The 23,388-nt window shown below is 42.8% G+C and overlaps 1 protein-coding gene across 1 annotated transcript in view; it reads left to right on the plus strand.

Moving 5' to 3' along the window:
• NUB1 (negative regulator of ubiquitin like proteins 1) overlaps nucleotides 1–23,388 on the plus strand; it is a 316,976-nt gene that overhangs the window by 58,697 nt on the left and 234,891 nt on the right. The window contains exons 5-6 of the mRNA XM_069211094.1: nucleotides 7,887–7,945; nucleotides 18,395–18,465. Of these exons, the coding sequence (XP_069067195.1) occupies nucleotides 7,887–7,945; nucleotides 18,395–18,465 (130 nt within the window). The remainder of the gene's footprint in view (nucleotides 1–7,886; nucleotides 7,946–18,394; nucleotides 18,466–23,388) is intronic.

The raw sequence follows: 23,388 nt of genomic DNA on the forward strand, positions 1-23,388 counted from the left end.
ATTGTGAGCTCAGTCAGTCGCCATTCTATAGATATAGTACAGCTACACTTTCGGCTGAAAGGGCATTGCCTGTATCTTATGATCTTCATGGATTGATTTGCATGAAATATGACAGTCCCTTGCGGGCAAATTTATCATGGTTTTGCATCGCCCATGCACCACGCAAGGGGGCATAAGGGCAACACAAAACCTAGAATGACATTACCAAGCCACAAGGCAATACAAGTCGCTGCTTTACGTTACTCTGTTTCGGGGAGGCATTCCCTGGGTGGAGCATGGATGTTCCCTTGCATCCACTTACCATTACCATAAGTGGTAGATCTAGGAACGTGTCAAAATGCTACGCTTCCCCAGAGGAGGTGTAACAAGGAGAAATATGCTAATTTCTCCTTGTTTTCCCTCTTTCTATTTGCACTGCATTCTGCAGCACACATAGAAAGAGGAAAAAGCCACAGACGTTTGTTTTTGTGCAGGAGGGTGCACAAAAACAACGCAGGCACACTTGCACCACGGAGCAAGGGTTTCTGTGTTGGTGCTAGGCAGCAGTTTGTGCACCAGCACAGGCTGAGAGCAGGAATGCACAGTATAAATACAGCGCATTATTTGTTTTCTCAATTTCATGCAGTGCAGCATGATGGATTGTTACCTTGCAAGCATAGTTGATAAATATGCCCCTTGGTGTAGTCAGCTGTGGTCCAGCATGCCAGTCTTGGTGCAGATCCGTGCAGGAAAAAAAGTAAAAGAGGACGTTTGAAAAAGGATGTATTTTACCATTTTAGCTCCCATAGGAATTTTTGCTTGAAGCTCCCAACCAAATTTTTAAATATATTTGTGCTAATCCTGGGATGAAAGTAGAACTTTACATTGAAAGCATGCTTTTGTTGGGTTAGTGTAAATCTGTTCTTTGCGTTTGGAGATATTAGTGTTCAGAGAAGTTGCTGAACTCGCTTTGAGAGTTAACACTTTTGTATATCATGGCTGTTTGATATTTGTGGATATTCTGTGGTTCCAGATATGAAAATGAGGGGATCTTTTTGGAAGACTGAGGCTTTTCTCCTGTTGTTCTGTTCGGATCAGTGGCTCCGAAGTTGGCACTGTAGATCCTAGTGATTTGACTGACTACCACAAGAGAAACAAATACTCTTACAGTGGCAGTTCCAGGAATTGGGACACAGACCCTGTGTCTTTTAAAAAAAAAAAGAAAAAAAAAAGAAAAAGGGCATATAAGGAGGCAAGGCAGACAGACCCTGACCCCAAGGCCATAGTGGAGAGACTCTCAAAAGGCACCCCTACAAAGTAAATGGTTACATAAAATCAATAAATAATTATGGATTCCGCTGTACTATATATGGAACCACAGACCCCCTTTACCTAAAATTTCTGCTGGGGTCCACGGTACTTGTCTGGGTGCTGTGAACTCTGGCTGCCATTTTAAGTGTTGGGTTCTGCAGATCCCATAAAAATACCTTGGATCAAGGAAAAGCTTCATGCCCAGGTAACATTAATCTTGGGCAAGCTTACCTGAGCTGGGCACCAGTTATCACAGATTAGAATCTGGATACGTGAACCTTCTAAGTGGAAGTGGTGGGAGAAGCTTTGTCTGGGGTTTGCAGGACCCAGGCATGCTTGATTACTCTGGATTTAGGGTCCCAAACTAGGGTCTGTGAATTCAGAAAGTTGTGAAGTAAAGGTATTCCTTATATATTCCAATGTAATGGGTGCTTTCTAATGACTGCCTAAGTTCTTGCATACAATGTAGCGATATGCAAATATGTTCTTTTTAGTGCATGGTTCTTCAGTCACCTTTGAACATACTCTTTATGTTAATTGGCCCTATGCCCCCATCCTGACTTTGCCCTAAGTCTCTTCCCCACTCGATTCAGGGTACTGGATGGGAAGGAAGTAAAGAAGAGCTCAGTGTCTTGGGAAAGGAGTAACAGCATAATCATAAAGCTAAGTTAACAATTAAAAAATATATGGGAAAATAAATCAGGATCCAGGCCTAGATCGTTAGCGTTCCCTGCAAAAAACATTCTGCTTGCTGTAGCACACCCAATAGGCAAGTTAGAGAACTTTTGCTGCCTGCTCTAATTTTTTTACACTGCTAGGGATGACCCTCATTAAGCTAGAAAGTGCCCAGTGGTTGTCCATTAAAATTATTTTAGCATTAAAGCAGAAATGATGATTAGAGCTGTCCATTAGGAGACTGACAGAATAGAGGAATACCAAGCCTGTTCAAATCGCCGGCAATTATTATCAAGTTTAAAACATGTGTAATGTGGCATGTAATTGTGTAATATAAATATGTGCAATCTAAAAAATCAGCTGTGCATTGTGCAGAACTTAATTTTTCTTGCAGTAGTCCCCAGAAAACTGCCCTCATACTAAACACATCCTATGTTTTAGATGTTCTTGCTGCAATACCTAAACCCTTTGAAGGCTTGCTGGCAAAATATATAACAGTGATATAGAATTGTTAGAAATTAAATGGCCGTCATTACTGTTTACTGTGAAAAATTGGAGCTGTTGTGGAAATTAAGTTAAAAGCTATATAAGGGGGCAGCAAAAGGGCATGCTCTTCCCTCAGATTTAGAGTGGAGGTGGCGAGGGATAACTTCTGTGAAGATTATGAATGTATATTTTTTTTAACTCATTTTGACAATATTGTGGGACTTTTGCAGGATCTTGAATAATAAAAATGACCAGATGAGTTTGCAATACATTCTATTGGTAGGGCTGGCAATTGCAGTGTTTTTTTTTCTTTTCAGAGAAGGTGTGTAAGAGATAAGTACTGTGATGAACAGATAATTCTTATTTTTTTAAATGTTCCAATCTCAAGAGACTCTCATAGAAATATGAAAGGAGTAGGTGATCTTTGAATATACTGTAGTACGCACACTTTTATTCTGGGAAGGAGTCTTACTGGAGATGGTGTTCATCAGTCTATTATTTATGCCCATTGACGTGGTAAGAGTTGTGCATAGAGAACATTCTCTTCCTTCACTGTATTATGTACATCCCTTATCAGAGAGAGGGGTGTTGGCAGGAAGAATAATTCCTGGACAGATCATACTATGCACACCTGTCATCTGAGAGAAAGAGAGAAAGAGAGAAAAAAAAAAGAGTGTGTCAGTCTTTCTTCCCACACCCTACTACTATTCACACCTGTTGTAGGAAGCTGGCCCTTTATGTGGTATATGAATACCGTGTATAGGGTGCATGGGTTCTCCAGTGAGTGGACAGGGCTTGCTGTACAATCCCAAAGTTCGCTGTTTAGGGGTAGTGTGGTCAAACAGCCTTGGGATTGACCCAGAGGAGTGCATGGCAAGTACAAATACACACAATAGTTAAAACATTAGACACACTACTCAAGATTGAGATCCACACTCACTTATAAAAATAGCAGGTATCTTTATATATGTTTAGGCATCAGAGAAAAATCTTTCAGGTAAGTACATTTAAAAATAGGAATTGTTTTCACTTTAAAAAGTGGACACAATCTACTTTCTAGGTTCTGCATTGTAATCCTCCGAGAGGAAAAACAAGCTCTGCAAAAAGATAGAGCACAGCAACTTACAAGACCAGGCTCCTGGGGTTAAGGTGAGTAGTCCAAGGCAGCACGCACAGTACACCCTCAGTGGCACGTGGGCGGCCGAGTGCAAAACAGCGTTGGGTGCCCAATGCGTTCTTATGGAGATTGTTCACTGTGAAAAAGAGGGTAGGACTGGGCGTCCTGTTTGGGTGAGCCACTGAGTGGGCTCAGGTCTTGCGATGCTTAGGGACACCAGTGGTCTTCTTCTCCTCAGTCTGGGTGCAGAGAGTTCTTGGACCGTCAGGTGTCCAATACCGATGGGGGTCACGGTGGAGATGGCCCACAGAATAGGCTGCAGGCACGGACTGTGGAACCAGTCCAGATGTACCAACAAGTGGGCTCAAGTCTTACGAGCCTGGGTGATGCAGAGACACCAGTGGTCCGGGGCGTCCGGTGCAGAGGTGCAGTGGACCTTTGGGTTTGCCGTCACTGGCGGCGGTCACGGTTGAGGGGGTGCCCGCACAAAGAGACTGCAGGTGTTGAAATGAAGGTCGCAGTGGAAAAAAAACCATGTTGGACTTTGTCTCTTGAGAGGCTGGGGACCGGATTGGCACCCCTGGCCCACTTCATCATGGGCTCATGGGCTGGGAGGTTCAGGTGCGGTGGTGCTGTTCTGTGGTGGTTTAGGCAGTCAGGAGTCCTCTTTAGTGGTTCTTGGGTGCTTGCAAGGATTCAGGGGAGCAGCTCTGCTACTCCACGGGAGTTCCTTGTGCTGGGTGAAGGCTGGCAGTCTTCCTGGGGTTTTGGAAGTTTCAGCAGCTGGAGGAGGAGGAGGCATCTTCCTTGCAGTTGTTGAAGTCCATAGGCATGCTGGCAAGGTTGGTGCCGAGTCCGTCACGGATCTTCAGTTTTTCCCTTTAGCATCTCTGGAGTGTCCTTTTTCTTCAGGTCAGCAGGGATCTGCTGCTCTGGTGCCAGGGACTCCCCTAGATTCCGAATTTAGGGGCGTTAGATGTGTGTACGGTAGTAGCCAATGGGCTACTGACCCTTGGGGTCACTATGCCCCCATACGACTACTTCCTGTGGGAAGTGGGCATGACCCTGACCCAGAATTCCTTAGTATGCCATCATAAAGATGGCTACTTCTGAAAATTCGTGTCCATCTCGCATTAGCCCACCTTAAAGGTGGTACTAGCCTGGGGGTGGCAGGCCTACCTGACTAGTTCATTTTCCTGCCTGTCTAGGTGCCAAATGGGCTCTGGACTGGAGGGCGGCTTTCTTTCCTGTAAGGGTAGCCAGATTTCCATTTCAAAGGGGGCAGCCTTTGATGCTTACGGCCTTAGGAACGCTAATCAGCCGATCAGCCTGTGAGAGTGGATGTTACACCTTCCTCCCGGGCAGGCTTTTGTTCTGGACCTCCTGAGAGACGAGTGCTCTCACTCTAGGTGTGCAGAATGCTGTCTTAGGTGTCAGGCTGGCAGAAACTGGTCAGCGTGCACACCAGAGGCTGGTAGGGTTTCAAGGGGGCACCTCTAAGGTGCCCTCTCGGTGACTGTATTGGTAAATCCAACACTGGCATCAGTGTGGGTTCACCAATACAAGCTGTTTGATACCAAACATCCCTTCTTCAGTGAAGCCATCAGGTAGCTGGGGAGCTCATATTGACCAGTGTCGAGCACATGCATATAAAATGGCTTCCCTGGTCACTTACTGTGTCTGAGAATCAACAAAGACATAGCAGTGGCATATCTGCATGTGCAATATAATGCAGCCTGACTTAGGGCTGTGAGGCGGGGTGACAAACATATATTGCATGCATTGTTAGGGGTCATGCTGCAGGATGTGCCATGTCATGTTCTCACTTTTGTCTGCACCAAGACACGCAGCCTGCAATGGCAGCCTGTCATGTGCTTGGTGAGGGGTCTCTTAGGGTGTCACAATTTGTTCTGCAGCCCCTAGGGACCCTCTTTAGTTCTTTAGTCTAGAGTCCAGTCCCTCCCCACTCACTGCTATACACATAATAATTTGTTCTACCTGAAGCAAAATGTCTAATGTTCTGTTTTGTTCCAAATTACAGTAAAACAGTTGAATTAACTTAATTCTAAATATATGATCTTGCGAGTGGTTCACAAGAGCCGATCAGGAAGTACAGCCTCCACTCATTGTCTATGCATGAGACTGGGCAACTGGCTTTCACGGGCGTCTCATGTAGCATCACTTTATATCCAACCATCTTTTATTCAATACTGTATTATTATTATATATAAGCATTAAATAATAACTGAAAACATGCTAAAGAACTGTATACAAGAGACGACAATTAAAATAATAACTTTACGATCTTGCAAGTGTTCCATGAGCATCTTGTGAGACTCTTGCAAGAGTACTGACACCTAAAAATAAGATTGCTGGGGACATGTCTTGATATTAGAGTTACACTAACTAAGGAAACAAACAATTTCTGTTGAATATTTATCCGTTTAATACACACATTTTAGAAAGATTTTGCAAACTATGAATCATGTCCTGTCGTGTTACAATAAAATAAACTCATTTTCTAAAATAATATCTGAGCACAGCATATATTATAGAGTCATTCTATCATACATAAACTCACAAAAATAAATAATTTACTTAACAAAAAACCCTAGAATTTCATTAAAAAAAGAAGGTTAAAGTAATGTTATAGTTAGGTGTGATAAAAATATCTGTTTTCGTTTCTAAAAAAAAAAAAAAAACCTTAGTAATTTACTGAAAAAAACAAAGGTTAAAGAACGGTTTTTTAATAGGTGAATTTTTCAGTGATATCAATGTTGTGAGCTAAAACAAAACACAGAAATGAATTGGTTATAGTTAGCAGCACTAAGTATAACTTGAGCCCCCGCCATGTATATATATATATGTGTGTGTGTGTGTTTGCGAGAAAAATATGTTTATACTTTTTTTGACCGTCACTATCTGATTTTGCGAATTGGATGGTTTGTGACCTCTAAAAGTTTAGTATTTCAGGCTCTTAGTAAAGTAAAGGAAAGAGTAGTTCACTGTCAATTGAAGGGGCATTTAGACCAGCTTCACCTATACTATTATAACAGCTCTTCTGAATGTGATGACTTCTCTTCCAGAAACCGTTGATACATGAGATTTGGTCCGTTAAAGCTTTTCCCAGTTATTTAAATGGTTGACCGTTTGTTCGTTAATGTTCTCAACCTGGTGGAAGGCAGGACTTTGCGGTCATTGTCCTGGTTCACATTCTTGGGGGACCTTAAACTTAAAGTCAAAATGGAACCTTTAATTTCTTAATCATCTGTGGATTCTCACTGCATTTATGCAACCTGTTGTGGATCCAGTTATTAGGTATAACTTGGGTTTTCTCAAACAGAAACTGACAATGTACAGAGCATGTGTGGATAGTTTGATTTTACTAAACCATTTACATGCTCTAAGGAGATGAGGTCTGGGATGGTTCATAGCGTGTTGCTGCAAAATGGGTCAAAAACAGTGCTCATCCTGTTTTCACCGCAGCTAGACTTAGCAAACAACTGTCTTTGTTCTATCTTCCAGACCATCCAGACTTTCTGGGAATTAATCAGATAATTTCCACTACACTATTCCTTAGCTTTACCTTGATAATTCTCTGTACTTAGTACCATAAGTGCCTTATGTGATTAACTATATCACAGTCCAATTGATTTGCCTAAAATATCTAATTTTCCTTCATTGAAGGGATCCTAAATGGTGCAATTGTGGATTCTATATTTGATTATTGAAAATGTCTTTATTTCAGTGTGGCAATACAGATTGGCCCACATCCTAGACACTGAGATGCATAGGTACATCTGGCTCAGGGAGTCTGGAAATGGGACCATTTTTTGCTGGCTAGCCATGCACTATGCTGACTCCCATTAGAGTCCACACTCCATATCAAGAGTCTTTGCATTCTTCACATATGGTATAATTGGGTCAAACCTTAGCTGTTTACACTCAACATTTTTGTTTACTGCCTGGATCAAGAAATGATATCTTTTGTGCTAAACTGGGGAACAATTAGTTCTAATGGCTGGTTTTGGATTTCTCTCTGTTTCACAACGTTCTTGGAACAGTTTTCTCAAGTTCAAGCACAAATTACAAGCACAACACTCCTCCCACTCGGTAGACATTCACAGACAACCTTTGAATTGCATAGCGCTCCACAAAAATGATGTAACCTGACCTAGCAATGCAAAGTAAGCATAGTATTTTCATTTGCCGTTGAACAGTTGTTTTTTATAGAAATTCTGAATACAATCTCTTAATTTAGTTGTGTGTCCTAGAAACGTGTGGACTTTAATAAGTGGTTTCAATCTGTTTGTCACAGGGAAAGAAAAACAGTTTGGAGACTAAGCTAAATATCACTGGCAAGGAGTTGAAGTCTCGGTAGGTTTACACCCAAAATTATTTGTTTTGTTAGACAGATATATCATTAGTTACGTGGAATGTATAGTCTATAATTTTTCACTACAGTAGTTATGGTCACCATTCAGAATATTGGTACCAAGGTACTGTTTTCCCACTGATTCGATAGGTCCTTTATTGTCTGTGATCTGTCTTACATACAATAATTTTTCTCATTTGGCCATTAGTTCTTGTTAGAAATAAAGTGTCTTTTCCGAGACCTAGGGAGGCTACCTACCACTATGTTCTCATGGAAACAGTAAGGGGCAGCAATTTTTTTTTCCTGTATAGTGTAGTGCACACACATTATTATTTTCAGGATTCAGTGCAAACGTTTAATGTCAAGGGGGCCTGTAATCCACATAAATATTTTTGGTATGTAATATGGATACTTTATTTTAAATTTCTCTAATTTGACCATCATTTGTGATGGTTGACCATCATTTTACATTATTGTTTAATATAGAATTTATCATTTTAGTGGTGGACGGGGACAGTCACCTCATTACAAAGCTGTCAGATTTAACTAATCAGTACGGACTGATCAGCGCAGTTTATAGTTATTTGAGTTAACTGTACCTGGTGATTTTCAGTGTTTTTTTTTTGTTTAGTTTAAAATGTTAAAACTGAGTTTTTTCTTTAACTATACCATAGCTTTAACATATATATATATATATATATATATATATATATATATATATATATATATATATCTTCGACGCCATGTGTAGCTGCAGATACACATGCTGTGCATATACTTCTGCCATCTAGTGTTTGGCTCGGAGTGTTACAAGTTGTTTTTCTTCTAAGAAGTGTTTTCGAGTCACGGGATCAAGTGACTCCTCCTCTTCAGCTCCATTGCGCATGGCATCGAATCCATGTTAGGTTGTTTTCTTTCCGCCGTCGGGTTCGGACGTGCTTCCTTTCGCTCCGATAGTTCGATTCGGGTAACTTTGAAAGCGCTTCATTTTTAGTCGGTATTGTATTGATCGGGTTACATCTTCTATCGACACTTCAGTACCGTCGGAAGAGACATCTCTACTCGCCCTTTGGGGTGTGCGCGCCCAACTCGGGCCTGGTCGGCCCGACTGCGTGGAAGCCTCATGGATCGGACTCCATTCCGATTCTGTGTTCTGTGCCACGCCAAATTCCCTTATACAGACCAACACCTCATCTGTAATCTTTGCCTTTCCCCAGATCATCGGGAAGAAAATTCCGAGGCCTGCCGATCCCTCCGATCAAAAAAGACACACTTCAGGACAGAAGAGCACGAAGGTTCGAGATGGCGTCCAAAAGCTCTGAACATCTCGACGTCAAAGAGATCCTGCAGACAACAGTCTCCGTTCGAGGTTCCGACTCCGACCAGGAATCCGAGGAAGACAGACCGGTCACGGCAGGACAACACATGAGTTCGCCTGCCCCTGTACCATCTCAAAGACTGAAATATAAGGCCTTGGGTATGCCACTGCCCGAAGGCCATAGCTCGACCCGAAAGAAGACGCCCGGTGACCAAACAGCCAGTTCGGCACCAACAAAGGCCACTCCTCCGAAACTATTGGAGTCGACGAAAGGCTCCGTCTCTGACTTGAGCAAACACCACTCTTCAGAGTCGAAATTTCAGAAATCCCTTTTGGAGCTGAGACCTTCCACTACACCATCTTTTTCGATACCGAAAAAGCCAGCTTCGGAGCCGAAAAGAGCAGGTTACTCCGAGGTGCTTGGACTTACTAAAACACTCAAAGAAAGCCACAAAACTTCTGAGGAGGACTCCCAAGTACAGCCAATACTTGAAGTAATGGATGAAAGGCAAGCCAGGATTCATATCCACAAAGAAACTGGCAGAATCTTGACAGCACCTCCTCTAAAACCTAAGAGGAAATTAGCCTTTCAGGAGGAATTGGACACTACACAGCTTCCAGCTAAAGTCCCAAAGCCAAAGGAGAGACCACCACCTCCTCAATTTTCTCCTCCTCACTCTCCAGACCTGCATATCTCTCTTCCTACCAGTCCTACACCATTGCAGTCACCATCACATTCGTTTGACTCGCAACAAGACAATGTAAAGCCATGGGATCTTTATGATCCAGATCCCATTCCCGACAATGACCCAGGCTGCTATCCCTCTAAGCCTTCACCACCTGAAGATACTACAGGGTACAATCAAGTTTTAGCTAGGGCCGCAGCATACATAGTGTCAACATGCACACTGAACCGTTGGAGGACGATTTTTTGTTTAATACAATCTCCTCTACAAATTCAACATACTAGTCGCTCCCTATGCTCCCTCGCATGCTAAAACACGCTGAACAAATATTTAGCGAGCCAGTCAAAGCAAGGATAATTACTCCCAGGATAGAGAAGAAATACAAGCCATCTCCCTCTGATCCTGTCTACATAACACAGCAGCTCCCTCCAGACTCAGTAGTAGTAAGCGCGGCCAGAAAGAGGGCAAACTCCCAGTCATCAGGTGATGCACCCCCACCAGACAAAGAGAGTAGGAAATTTGATGCTGCAGGGAAGAGAGTTGCATCCCAGGCAGCCAATCAATGGAGAATAGCCAACTCACAGGCGTTGTTGGCTAGATACGACAGGGCCCATTGGGATGAGATGCAAGACATAATCCAGCATTTCCCCAAGGAACATCAAAAAAGGGCACTGCAAATAGTGGAGGAAGGGCAAGCCATCACCAATAACCAGATTAGGTCTGCCCTAGACGCAGCAGACACAGCTGCCACGTGTGTCAACACAGCTGTAACAATAAGGAGGCATGCATGGCTCAGGTCCTCGGGTTTCAAACCCGAAATCCAACAAGCGGTGTTGAATATGCCGTTCAAGAAAAAACAACTTTTCGGCCCAGAAGTGGACACTGCAATTGAAAAATTGCGTAAGGATTCAGACAACGCAAAAGCTATGAGTGCACTATACACCACACCATACAGGGGATCCTTTCGGAAACCTCAGTTTAGAGGTGGATTTAGAGCTCAAACAGCAGAGGCATCCACATCGCAGGCAAAACCAGCCTACCAACCTCAATACCAACGAGGTGGTTTTAAGGGCACATATAGGGGACAGTATCCCAGAAGTAGAGGGAAATACCAAACATCTAAACAAACCTCACAGCACACCAAACAGTGACTTGTTTCATTCCCTTCCACTCCACACCTCCCCTGTGGAAGGAAGACTACAAAAGTTCCACACCAATTGGCAAAACATTACCTCAGACAATTGGGTACTATCAATTATCCGCAATGGTTATTGCCTAGAATTGATACAAACTCCTCCAATCATTCCACCAAAACCACACAAATTATCCACAGAACACATCAGTCTGTTACAGGAAGAAGTCAGATCTCTATTACTCAAACAAGCAATAGAACCCGTGCCACAAAATCAAATAGGGACGGGAGTTTACTCACTATACTTCCTGATTCCCAAAAAGGATGGCACCCTAAGGCCAATATTAGATCTCAGGACCCTCAACCTTTATATCCTGTCAGAACACTTTCACATGGTAACTCTCCAGGATGTTATCCCCCTGATGATTCATGATTCATGATTTCATGGCAACATTAGACCTCAAGGATGTGTATTTTCATACACCCATCCATCCAGCGCACAGAAAATATCTCAGGTTTGTCATTCAAGGAAAGCACTATCAGTTCAAAGTGTTACCCTTCGGAATAACAACAGCTCCAAGGATATTCACAAAGTGGCTAGCTGTAGTTGTAGCCTTTCAAAGAAGACAACATATACATGTCTTTCCATATCTAGACGATTGGCTAATAAAATCAAACTATCATACGCAGTGTCAAAACCATACGCATTACGTAATACAAACCCTGCACACACTAGGGTTCTCAATAAATTACCAAAAGTTACAACTGCATCCTGCGCAAATAAAACAGTATTTAGGTGGAATACTAAATACTCAAAAAAACGATAGCAAGTTCAAGTACGCAAAGAATACAAGCTTCCAAAATATAATCACACAGATACAGACAGGTCAACAGTACACTGTCAGATTTGTCATGAAGATGTTAGGAATGATGGCATCATGTATTGCAATTGTCCCACATGCAAGACTAAACATGTGGCCCTTACAACAGTGCCTTGCACAACAATGGTCACAGGCACAAGGTCATCTTCAAGATCTAGTGTTGATAGACCGCCAAACATACATGTCCCTTCAGTGGTGGAATTCCACAAACCTAACCAAAGGGCAGCCATTTCAAGACCCTGTGCCTCAGACCATAATTACAACAGTTGCATCAATGATCGGCTGGGGAGCTCACCTCAACAATCACAACATCCAAGGACAATGGGATGCCCAACACAAACAGCCACACATAAATCGCTTAGAGTTGTTAGCTGTTTCCCTAGGGCTCAAAGCTGTTCAGCCTCTTCTCACTCAGAAGAATGTCCTGATCAAAACAGACAACATGACCACCATGTATTACCTCAACAAGCAAGGAGGGTCACATCCGTCCCAACCCTCCCTCCTCACAAAATTTGGAAATGGGCAATACACAACCAAATTCACCTGGTAGGACAATACATCCCAGGGATACACAACCAACTCGCAGATGTTCTCAGCAGAAATCATCAACAAACACACGAGTGGGAGATTCACCCCCAAGTACTTCAAAAATACTTTCAACAATGGGGAACACCAAACATAGATCTGTTTGCCACAAGCGAAAACGCAAATTGCCAAAACTTTGCATCCAGACACCCACATCCCCTATCCAAGGGCAATGCTCTATGGATCAGTTGGTCAGGGATATTTGCTTACGCTTTTCCCCCCTCTCCCACTCATTCCATTTGTAGTCAACAAATTGCATCAAAACACACTCAGTATGATACTCATAGCACCAACGTGGGCCCATCAACAGTGGTACACAACATTATTAGACCTATCAGTAGTACCACACTCCAAACTCCCAAACAGACCAGACCTGTTGGCACAAAACAAAGGGCAGATCAGACACCCAAATCCCAAAACACTCAATCTGGCAATTTGGCTCCTGAAATCATAGAGTTTGGGTATTTACAACTACCATCAGAATGTAGGGAAGTGATTAAACAAGCAAGAAAACCCACTACTAGACAGTGCTATGCTAACAAATGGAAAAGATTTGTATATTATTGTCAATCTAAACAGATTGCCCCTCTTACAGCATCAATACAAGGTATTGTATGCTATTTATTTCATTTACAAAAATCTAATTTAGCATTCTCTCCTATAAAAATACATCTTACTGCAATTTCAGCATATTTACAAAATATACAGCACAGCTCTTTGTTTAGAGTTCCTGTTACTAAAGCCTTCATGGAAGGCTTAAAACGCATAATTCCACCCAGAACACCTCCAGTTCCTTCTTGGAATTTAAACATAGTGCTTACGCGACTTATGGGCCCACCATTTGAACCTATGCACTCATGTCACATGCAATTCTTAACATGGAAGGTTGCCTTCCTAGTTGCAATTACATCATTGCGAAGAGTCAGTGAAATTCAAGCTTTTACTATTGAAGAACCGTTCATACAAGTACACAAACATAAAGTCGTACTACAAACTAACCCCAAATGTCTTCCAAAAGTAGTATCACCTTTTCACATCAATCAAACAGTGGAAATGCCAGTCTTCCTCCCACAGCCAGATTGTGTGGCAGAGAGAGCTCTACATACATTAGATATTAAAAGAGCACTAATGTACTAGATCGAACAAAACCATTCAGAAAAACTAAATCGCTGTTTGTAGCCTTTCAAAAACCTCATACTGGTAACAAATTTCAAAACAAGGATTAGCAAGATGGATAGTAAGATGGATAGTAAGGTGCATCCAAACATGCTACGTTAAAGCCAAAAGACAACTCTTACTTACTCCTAAAGCACATTCCACAAGGAAGAAAGGTGCTACAATGGCTTTTTTTAAGGAAACATACCAATGGCTGAAGTATGTAAAGCAGCTACTTGGTCAACACCACATACATTCACTAAACACTATTGTGTAGATGTTTTAGCAACACAGCAAGCCACAGTAGATCAAGCTGTACTCAGTACATTATTTCAAACAACTTCAACTCCTACAGGCTAACCATAGCTGTTATGGGAGGACTAACTGCTTTGTAGAGCATGTGAATCTGCAGCTACACATGCCATAGAACGGAAAATGTCACTTAATAATGAACATCTGTTCTTGCATGTTCGCCTGCAGATTCACATGCACCCTCCCACCTCCCCGGCAGCCTGTAGTCGTTTAAGTTAACAACATTTGTACATATGTAGATATATATATATATATATAATATATATATTAAACATTCCATTAGCATGGACATCTCTTTTCTTTATACTCTATCACTCCTACCTTGCCCTCTGCTGGAAAACAATCTAACATAGAGTCGATGCCCATGTGCAATGGAGCCGAACAGGAGGAGTCACTCGATCCCATGACTCGAAAACACTTCTTCGAAGAAAAACAACTTGTAACACTCCGAGCCAAACACTAGATGGCAGAAGTATATGCAAAGCATGTGAATCTGCAGTGGAACATGCCACAAACAGATGTACACTGGGTAAGTGACATTTTCCATATACATATATATATTATGTATGTATCTTGACAGAACCAAATGTTAAACCTTTGTTATTGGTAGGAAACATTATCTGACCTTTCATTCTAAACTGTACAGTCTTTGGTCATAAGTCTGATCCAGAAGCCTCCTTCCTGACACAAGTTTGGTGCAAAAATTAACAATATGCTTATTTTTTTAAGCCATTGCCGCCAGAATTCCAACTGAAATGTAGATCTGTCATCACTTGTATGGTAGAGTTTAAGATATGTAATGCAGCGTAAGTATAATGGTTAAATTGATTGTAACTGTTTTGTCAATAGTGTGTCTTTAGTCCTTTACTTAAAAGTTTAAGACATTGAATTCCACAAAAAAATTATTTATGCAACAAACACAGAAGTTGGATGGCAGTAAGCTTGCCAACACCGATGTCTGTAAAAACAAATGGGGGATTTTGCTTTGGGGCTTCGTTTATTTTTTGTGAATTAATAGCTGCTTGGGGGCAGAGATATATAGTTCCAAAAATATTAAAGCAGACATATGAATAAGAATCACAACTATTGTTCGAGGCTCTAACTTGGAAGATTATTCTGACCAGCCTGCTGTTCAAACATTAATGGGTAACATAACCTGATTAATAGCCCTGCTCTATGAACCTGTAAAATCGGTGTATGGCCTGAGGTCATAAGATGTGTTTTCCATGTTTAAACCCTGCCTATTCTAATGAGATTCTCACTCCTAACCTGTAATTCAAACTCTCCTAAGGATGCGTGACTCTAGCACGAAAAGCGTAAGGCCGACGTCTTCAATAACAAAAGCATTAGAACTAGGCTGGCATTATCACGCCAGTTTCCAGAACTGAAACAGCACTCCGACAAGTAAAGTGCTATTAAACATACCGAAACAACGATTGTCTTAATCACGTGGCCACTTTCAACGCATAATTTTGCAGTAAAACATTCCACTTAGTTTTGCACATTTGGAAATTGTTTATAATGAGCCAAATCACATAGCCGCTTTGCAGAAATGCATTGCACAGGGCTTCAGGTGTACTGGTTTGTTTCCAGACAGTGCAAAAATGCAGTGAGTTAATGGATGTGTAGTCCTATCTTACTGATTGCTTATGTGAAACATTCCCCATTGCAAAATGGCAATCTTATTTTGCCCATAACGGAAAGCATTAAGGGCCAGATGTAGCAAGCCGTTTGCATGTCGCAAACTGCGAAAAACGCAGTTTGCGCCATGCAAACGGCCTCCCGCGATGCTCATTCCCAAATTGCGAGTCGGTACCGACTCGCAATTTGGGAATGCGACTCGCAAATAGGAAGGGGTGTTCCCTTCCTATTTGCGACTTGCATCGCAATTCAGACTTGCTTTGTGACCGCAAATGCGGTCTCAAAGCAACTCGCAGTTACCACCAGTGTCACACTGGTGGTAACTCATTCGCAAAAGGGAAGGGGTCCCCATGGGACCCCTTCCCCTTTGTGAATGTCGACAAAAATATTTTTTCAGAGCAGGCAGTGGTCCTATGGACCACTGCCTACTCTGAAAAAACGAAACCAAATGGTTTCGGTATTTTTTTCATTTTGCAACTCGTTTTCCTTTAAGGAAAATGGGCTGCAAACTGAAAAAAAAAACTGCTTTATTTAAAAAGCAGTCACAGACATGGAGGTCTGCTGACTTCAGCAGGCCACCATCCCTGTGAGTGCAGGGAAAAAGCGACCCACCTCATTAATATTAATGAGGTGGGTCTTTGCGACCCCATAGCGAGTCGCAAAAGGTGTCTGAGACACCATTCTGCATATGCTTTTGCGAGTCTGAAATTGCGTGTCGCACCGACTCGCAATTTCAGACTCGCAAAAGCATATCTTGCTACATCTGGCCCTAAATAAATGTGCCTGATGTAGAGGTCTGACACGGTGCTGTCTTCCCTTTACCGCCGACAGCTGACGCTTCTGGATTATGTCCAGCATTGCGGAATAGTAGGTGGCTGTGCTGCTCAGTTCCTCCTCATAGCGAGGACTGTGGTGTCTGTTCTTACCACAGGACTGGTGTGACACCCCCCTGTCTGCGCTCTGGCCGAGTCCCAAGAAGTTGTTTCGGTGCTACCTCAGACAGATGCTAGGAGGTGGCCTTTTACTGAAAATGCATCTAAACTCCATCGTCCGCACTCTGACCGTGCAGGAGATGGATGTATGAGCCCCTCCCCTAACATTTTGACCAAGCAGGAGATGGATGTATGACACCCCCAACCAAGCCCTTAGCCATAAAACTGTTCCTTCGCCATTCCTGTGCTCTATATCGGACATTGGGGAGCCCCTCCCCCTACCCCCAAACCCTTCGCCCTAAAACTGTCCCTTCCTCATCCCTGAGCCCTGAATCTGACATCCGTTAAATGTTGTGGGAAAGACTGGCATTGTAATGCCATTTGTGATATAAAACGTTTCGGTGTAAAGACTGGCAAAGTAATGACTACGTTGTTGTGCCGGTTTCATTGTAAAGGCTTTGCACGATAAAGCCTTTGTGAAGAAGGGTGTTTCCCCTCTCCTAGCAGTGGGCTTGAAGGGAAAGAAAAATGCACTAGGTTACCACCACTTTCTCAAAATCTTCTTGTGGTGGAAAAGCACCACCCACCCTAATGGAGGGCCAGTCTTGCTGGGCACACCTTGAAAATATTTCGTTTTCCTTTTGATCAAATTGATGTGAAAATGGTGCCCTAAAATGCACTCTTTGACAGCACATTTTCTAGTGGAAAGAACCTACCTGTCCCCTTCACCTGTGCACCGCCCGCCCCCTACCACCAAAAGGAAGAAGTTGGATTTATATGCTCTACTGGCTAGAGTGCAGATAAGAGTATTTATTTAACACTCTCCATTTTCAAGAACACCTGGCAGCACTAGTCGGGTGTTGATAGTTTAGGAACAATGCTTGTTCTTTTAGTATTCATTAAACCTCCGTCAGTCAATAGGTTGTCTCGTTATTCACTGTTGAGACACATAGGGCCTCATTACGAGTTTGGCGGGCCGACTGTCGCCCCGCCAAACCCGTGGTGAAGAGACCACCATAAAGCTGGAGGTCTACCCCAAACCCCCACCTCCGGCCCTATTACAGTGTTTCCACCGGACTGGCCAGTGGAAACCTCTGTATTAGGAGAGTTCCACTGGTAGACCCGGTGGAAACAGTGCAGCGGCATTGGCCTGGCCTCTTCAAGGAGCCAAGGTCAATGCTGCTGCACAGAGGGTGCCCCCAGCACCCTTGGAATGCACACTGTCTGTTGTAGCAGACAGTGCGCATTCTGAGGGTATTGGGTGGGGACCCCAGTCTAGGCCCCCCCCCGCCAGTGGCCCCCAGCACTGCCTAGCCACCAGTCTTTTCATGGCAAGGAACCCACCATGAAAAGGCTGGCCGAAAGAGAAGTCCTGATCAGCATGGCCGTGCTGATCACGACTTTGACCACCACCAAATCGTTGGGATCTGCGATCCTGGAGGTGGCAGCGGTCTCCTCGGGGTCCAACTGCCAGGGTCTTAATCTGGTTGCTTGGACCACCAGGAGTGCGGTGGGCTGACCGCCACCTCGAGTTTGGCGGTCTCATGACTGCCAAACTCGTAACAAGGCCCTCAATCTGGGTTTAGTCCTTTCTGCTTAGTTAATTGTAGCACTCAGAGCTCAGAAATGCTGCATATTGTGAGCATGGAAGGAGGCTGCGGTATTATTGATATTGATAGCATTTACGCAACTGTTGTTAGTAAACCAGGCTCCAGTTCTGAAAATTTTCAATTTGTAATTAATGTTATAAACACAAGAAATAAAGTTATTGTCTGCTAACATCCTGTATTATGTTGCCTTTTTTCACAGGTTAGCACAGATGTATGGACTTTCAGAACATCATTTAAAAATCATAATAAATAAGAAACAACTTGAAATTGGTAGGTTTGTTTGATTGGAAACGTTTTATTTCATATGTCACATGCGTATATTTTTTATAAACCCTGCACTTTTCTACCAAATAAACTTTAAAATCCCCTTAGGCGTTAACCACACTTTAAGCAACATCTGTCCTTACTGTTCCAGTCTAGGTCCTTAATTATAGCCAGGCAGTACGTCTACTAGATGCTTCTCATTGTGATCCATCCCATCACATGGTTGAGCGACTTGGGGGATAGTCCATTCCCCTTATTCCCATTTATTTAAATACCCATGTTTAAAGATTAGAACATTATAAATGTTTAACGGTGCAAGGTTTTCTTGACACTGCAGGCCTACTACTTGTTACTTTTGGTTAAAAAAATGAAGAAGGCATAGCCAACATTTTTACTTCTTCACCGTGCTGTATGTCAACCCAGGCTTATGAGGTACTGATATTGGGAGTGGTGTTGGAAGGCAGGGAAGTCTGGCTGTGGCGTTTGTTGATGACTGATTTTCGTGAAATGTTTATATGTAGTACTTTATTCAATATTAGTTAAGCCCTGAAACTGTCTAGCTATGTATTGGTGTTTTTTCCAAGTTGGTAGTAGATCGGCATGTCACCAAACTATGACTTTAGTCTACTTTGAAAAATTCCCCATTTTCCTTGACATCAAATTGTGTTTTCTCAATGACCTTTGAATGATGCTTTGGGAATTATGGAAAATATTGTGTGTCAAAACTCAGTGGTTTCTCTGGCACAATATAAAAACATGCAGGGCTTTGTTACTGGAGAAGTCTAGGGAATATAACTTTCAAAGATTAATGTCAGAAACTTAAAGATGCATTTGAAATTTATTGGTCAGTTTATTTTCAAGATTTGTTTAATGGAAATTTGGCACAGTGGCATTTCATTAAAGAAAGATGTTTAGTTTTTTAAAACATTTTATACTTCCGTATTATTATTCCACAATTTTCACCTGGTTAGTGCGAGGATATCTAACTGCTAGTTACAACAAGTATTGGCAAACCTAGTAGGTCTCACATTGTTTATCTAACACTATTATATGGCTACTGCTGCCAGCAGTATAATTCTGCAGAGGAGCATATATGTCACCACCTGTGCAAAAAATTGGGGGTCTGTTTTCCTTTTTTTCCCATGTACTGATGTAGGAAAGTTGCAGATAAAGACACTGTATATGTGCAAAAGTGTCTTTCATTTAATAGAGCAGCCTGGCAGCAAATGGCAACTGCCAGGACCTTCAGAAAATTAAAATAAATGACTTAGTAGGGTAGGGGAGCAGATTAAGCAATGGGGAGTGGGTAAGGGGACATGAGATCAATGTAGGCAAACAAAAGTGCTTTATACAATGCGGAGCGGGTCGGTAACAAACTACAGGTGTCAGCCTTCCCCAAAAAAATTACAAGTACCATGAGCGGCTCGAGGAGCAGGTGAATGGAAAGCAGCAGGTGGGAATTTAAGTAGGGGGGCAGCAACACAACACAGAGGAATCGAGGAAATGCGTGCGCTCTCATGGAATTCTTAATGAAAAAGAAGAAAAAAAATCTTTAGCTGAGCATTGGTACTGAAGGGATAAAAGTCAACCAGTTAATCAGATAGTAAAGAGGTTATGCTGCAGGGGTGGTGGAGAAACACACCAAAAATATGGTTTGGCAACTAATAATCAAACAAATTGAATGACTACAAAGCCAGCCAATAGGCGGTGGCTAATCCCATTTTAAGTTTTTGCTATGATCCACAAGATGCGTTTTCCTACATGCATCTAAAAGCTCACTGTAGTCAAGACATCAAAATCATCATGAATGGGTAAAATAATAGATTTTTTTTCAGTTTTAGCTGTGTGTAACAACTTGGGAGCTGCAGACTTTAGCAAAACAGAGATTTTATTGGTGCAATTTACACGACGAGCATAATCTGTGTTGCATCGAATTTTTGTGACATTGCTAAAATATTGAGTTGTATTGTATTTATTCAAATTTTGTGTAGCAGTACAATCTCACCAATCTGTGGGGAAAGATTCACAAACTAGGTACTGATGTTTTCTTAAAGTTGAAATTTGAAGTTTTAAATATGGACATACTCAAATATCAATACAGGGCACACCACTGTTGTGGGCAAACTCCTCTGCTGTCGAGAGATTAGGTTCACTTATAAATTTGTTGCATTTGTTTTCTCAAGAAAGGTTTGAGTGATTCGGAATTGGATAGCATGTATTCCCTTCAGGCCACTGACTCTTGGATGACTCAGTGAATATTCATATTTGAAAATTGTTGGCAGCTGGGTTCTGGTTGCAGTACCCCCTTCTCCCCTGCCACCCACCACACACACTTTTTTGCCTGGTTTTTATGTGCAACTTTGACTGAAGTGCGCTGGGCTCCTGCTAACCACATCCCCAGTTCCAGTGTTCTTTCCCTAAAACAAGACAACTGGTCATGTGATCCCCAAGTGACCAGGCCCTTCAGCCCCTCCATAAGTCCCTAGTAAATGGTACCCCTGGTACCTAAGGCATGGGTACTGAAGAGGGCCCCTCAGACCTCGAGAGGTCAGAAACAAAGGCCTGTCAGGGCTGAAGTGTTACCTACCCCTCCCCATAGGATGACCTACATTCCAAAGCAGGAGCTTCAAAGAAGCCCACTGCCTTTGGTATGCAGATCTGGCCATTCTCAGAGGAAGATGCCAGCCCCCTGCCCTAGGGCCCATCTGGCACCTGGACAGGCAGGAAAACTAGCTGCGTAAAAGGCACACTTACAACTGGGAACACTCCTACGGTGACAATGCTGAAGTGGATACGACTTAGAAAATTCTGCCATCTTGCGTGTGGTGGAATTTAGGAACTCTGGACAGGGTGATGCCACTCCCCACAGGAAGTGGTTATCTAGGGGGTGTAGTGGCACCAAGTGTACGTAGCCCTTTCGCTACTACCCTTCACTCCCCTTAACGCCCCTAAATTAAGTAATTGGGCGACCCCCTGATAACAGATCTTCAGATCTCTGCTGGACACAAAAGGAGTGGACAAGAAGCCTGCTGAACCTGAGAACTGAGGAGCACGACTGACTTGGCGCCAACCTAGCAGGCCTGCCGCCTTCAGCTGACCCTCGAGGAGCAACTGACCTGTCCTGCTGCTGCTGCAGGCTCCAAGAAACCAGGAGAGCTGCCAGGGCTTCACCAATTGCTAGCAGGAACTCCCTTGGAGTAGAAGAGCTGCTCTCCTGCATCCGCAGGTCCCCAAAAAAGACCTGAGAGAACCGGGACCAGCAGAAACCCGACGCCAGATATCACCACTGCACCTGAGCGGCCGAGCCCATGATGAAGTAGGCCAACGGTGTCAGCATGGTTGAAGTGATGACGAACTGCAGACCAGGTAAGTGAAACACGTTTTATTGGAAGAAGAGGCATAAGGAACAGGTCCGTTGAGGGCAACAGCTCAGACTCAACTGACTTCAGGAGACTCCGTCATAGAACAAGGAATCTCCCTAGGTCATCATCTGAAAGCATTCCATCTAAGAAACAGAACACACTACACATCCCCCTTCTTTTCCCAAAACAAAAGAAATAAAACAAATAACAAAAAATAAATAAATAAATAAAATACAAGGTAAAAATACTTACAACATGGAACACGGAAATCAGGAAAAATTAGCTATGTATCCTAACACGTAATCCTTTAACCAACCAGGAGGTGTCACTTTCCTTTTTCCTCCTACTGAGTCACACTGTTGCACACGATCAGATAAACTCCAATCCCCATTCTCAGAGTCGGCTACTGAGTCACTCGTCACATCTTCCTCCTCATTCAAAGCACAATCATCTAGCACGTGTGGTGATGCATTCCTCTTTAACGCATCGTGAATATTAACCTCATCCTCCAACCATTCTGCTCCTTTCTTCTCACACCTTCTACTGCTAAAACGAACACCACCACATCCAGATTCCTGCCCATTCCTAAGTAGGACAATGCGCTTAAGATTCCACACCCTACCATCACTCAGTTTTACGGCATTATGCAAAGCCTCCATAACTCGCTCAGGATTAAAGTACTGGCTCTCACCCTTTCTTACCCTATAAGGTTTTTTAACTCTAACCCAATCCCCAACATTAATTACCACTGATTTGACATGATGGAGCTTGTCATAATAAGACTTCGATTTCTCTTGAGACTTATCCAAATTATCTCTTACTTTCTCCATATCCCAGTGTTGGATACCAGTTTTAACCAACCAGGAGGTGTCACTTTCCTTTTTCCTCCTACTGAGTCACACTGTTGCTCTCGGACTTCTACCCCTCATAACAATGAAAGGGCTGAGTCCAGTAGTAACATTTTCAGTAATCCTATAAGCCCACACTGCTTTAAAGACGGCAACGTGCCAATCCTCTCCACCATCCATTGCACCCTGAATTATACCTTTAATGACTCTGTTGAACCTTTCTACTGCGCCATTGCCACTGGGATTGTACAATGAAGTGGTTTTATGCTCAATCCTCACTCTCCTAAAATACATTTTAGCAGCATCTGACATAAACTGTACACCATTATCACTTAATAATTTAGCAGGAACGCCTTCAGCCAGGAAAACCTTATCCAAAAACTCCAACACACTGGTAGTATCAGCTCTTTCCAAAATACCAATTTCAGGCCATTTTGAGAACAAATCAATCATAACTATTACAAACTCTTGAGAGTTACCTACCGGACCCAAGAGATCAATAGCGACATGTTCCCATGGTTGCCTAGGTATGAACGTTTGCTGCATAGGCGGTCTAAGGGTACATAGACTCTTGTCAGCGGAAGAACACACATGACAAGTTCTGACAAATCTTTCCACTGATTTGTCAACACCTGGCCACCAAAATAACTCCTTAACCACAGACTTAGTTCTAACGATGCCAAAATGGCCCTCGTGACATAATTCTAAAATGGATTCTC

This window comes from Pleurodeles waltl, chromosome 10, assembly GCF_031143425.1.
Source record: "Pleurodeles waltl isolate 20211129_DDA chromosome 10, aPleWal1.hap1.20221129, whole genome shotgun sequence".
NCBI lineage: Eukaryota > Metazoa > Chordata > Amphibia > Caudata > Salamandridae > Pleurodeles > Pleurodeles waltl.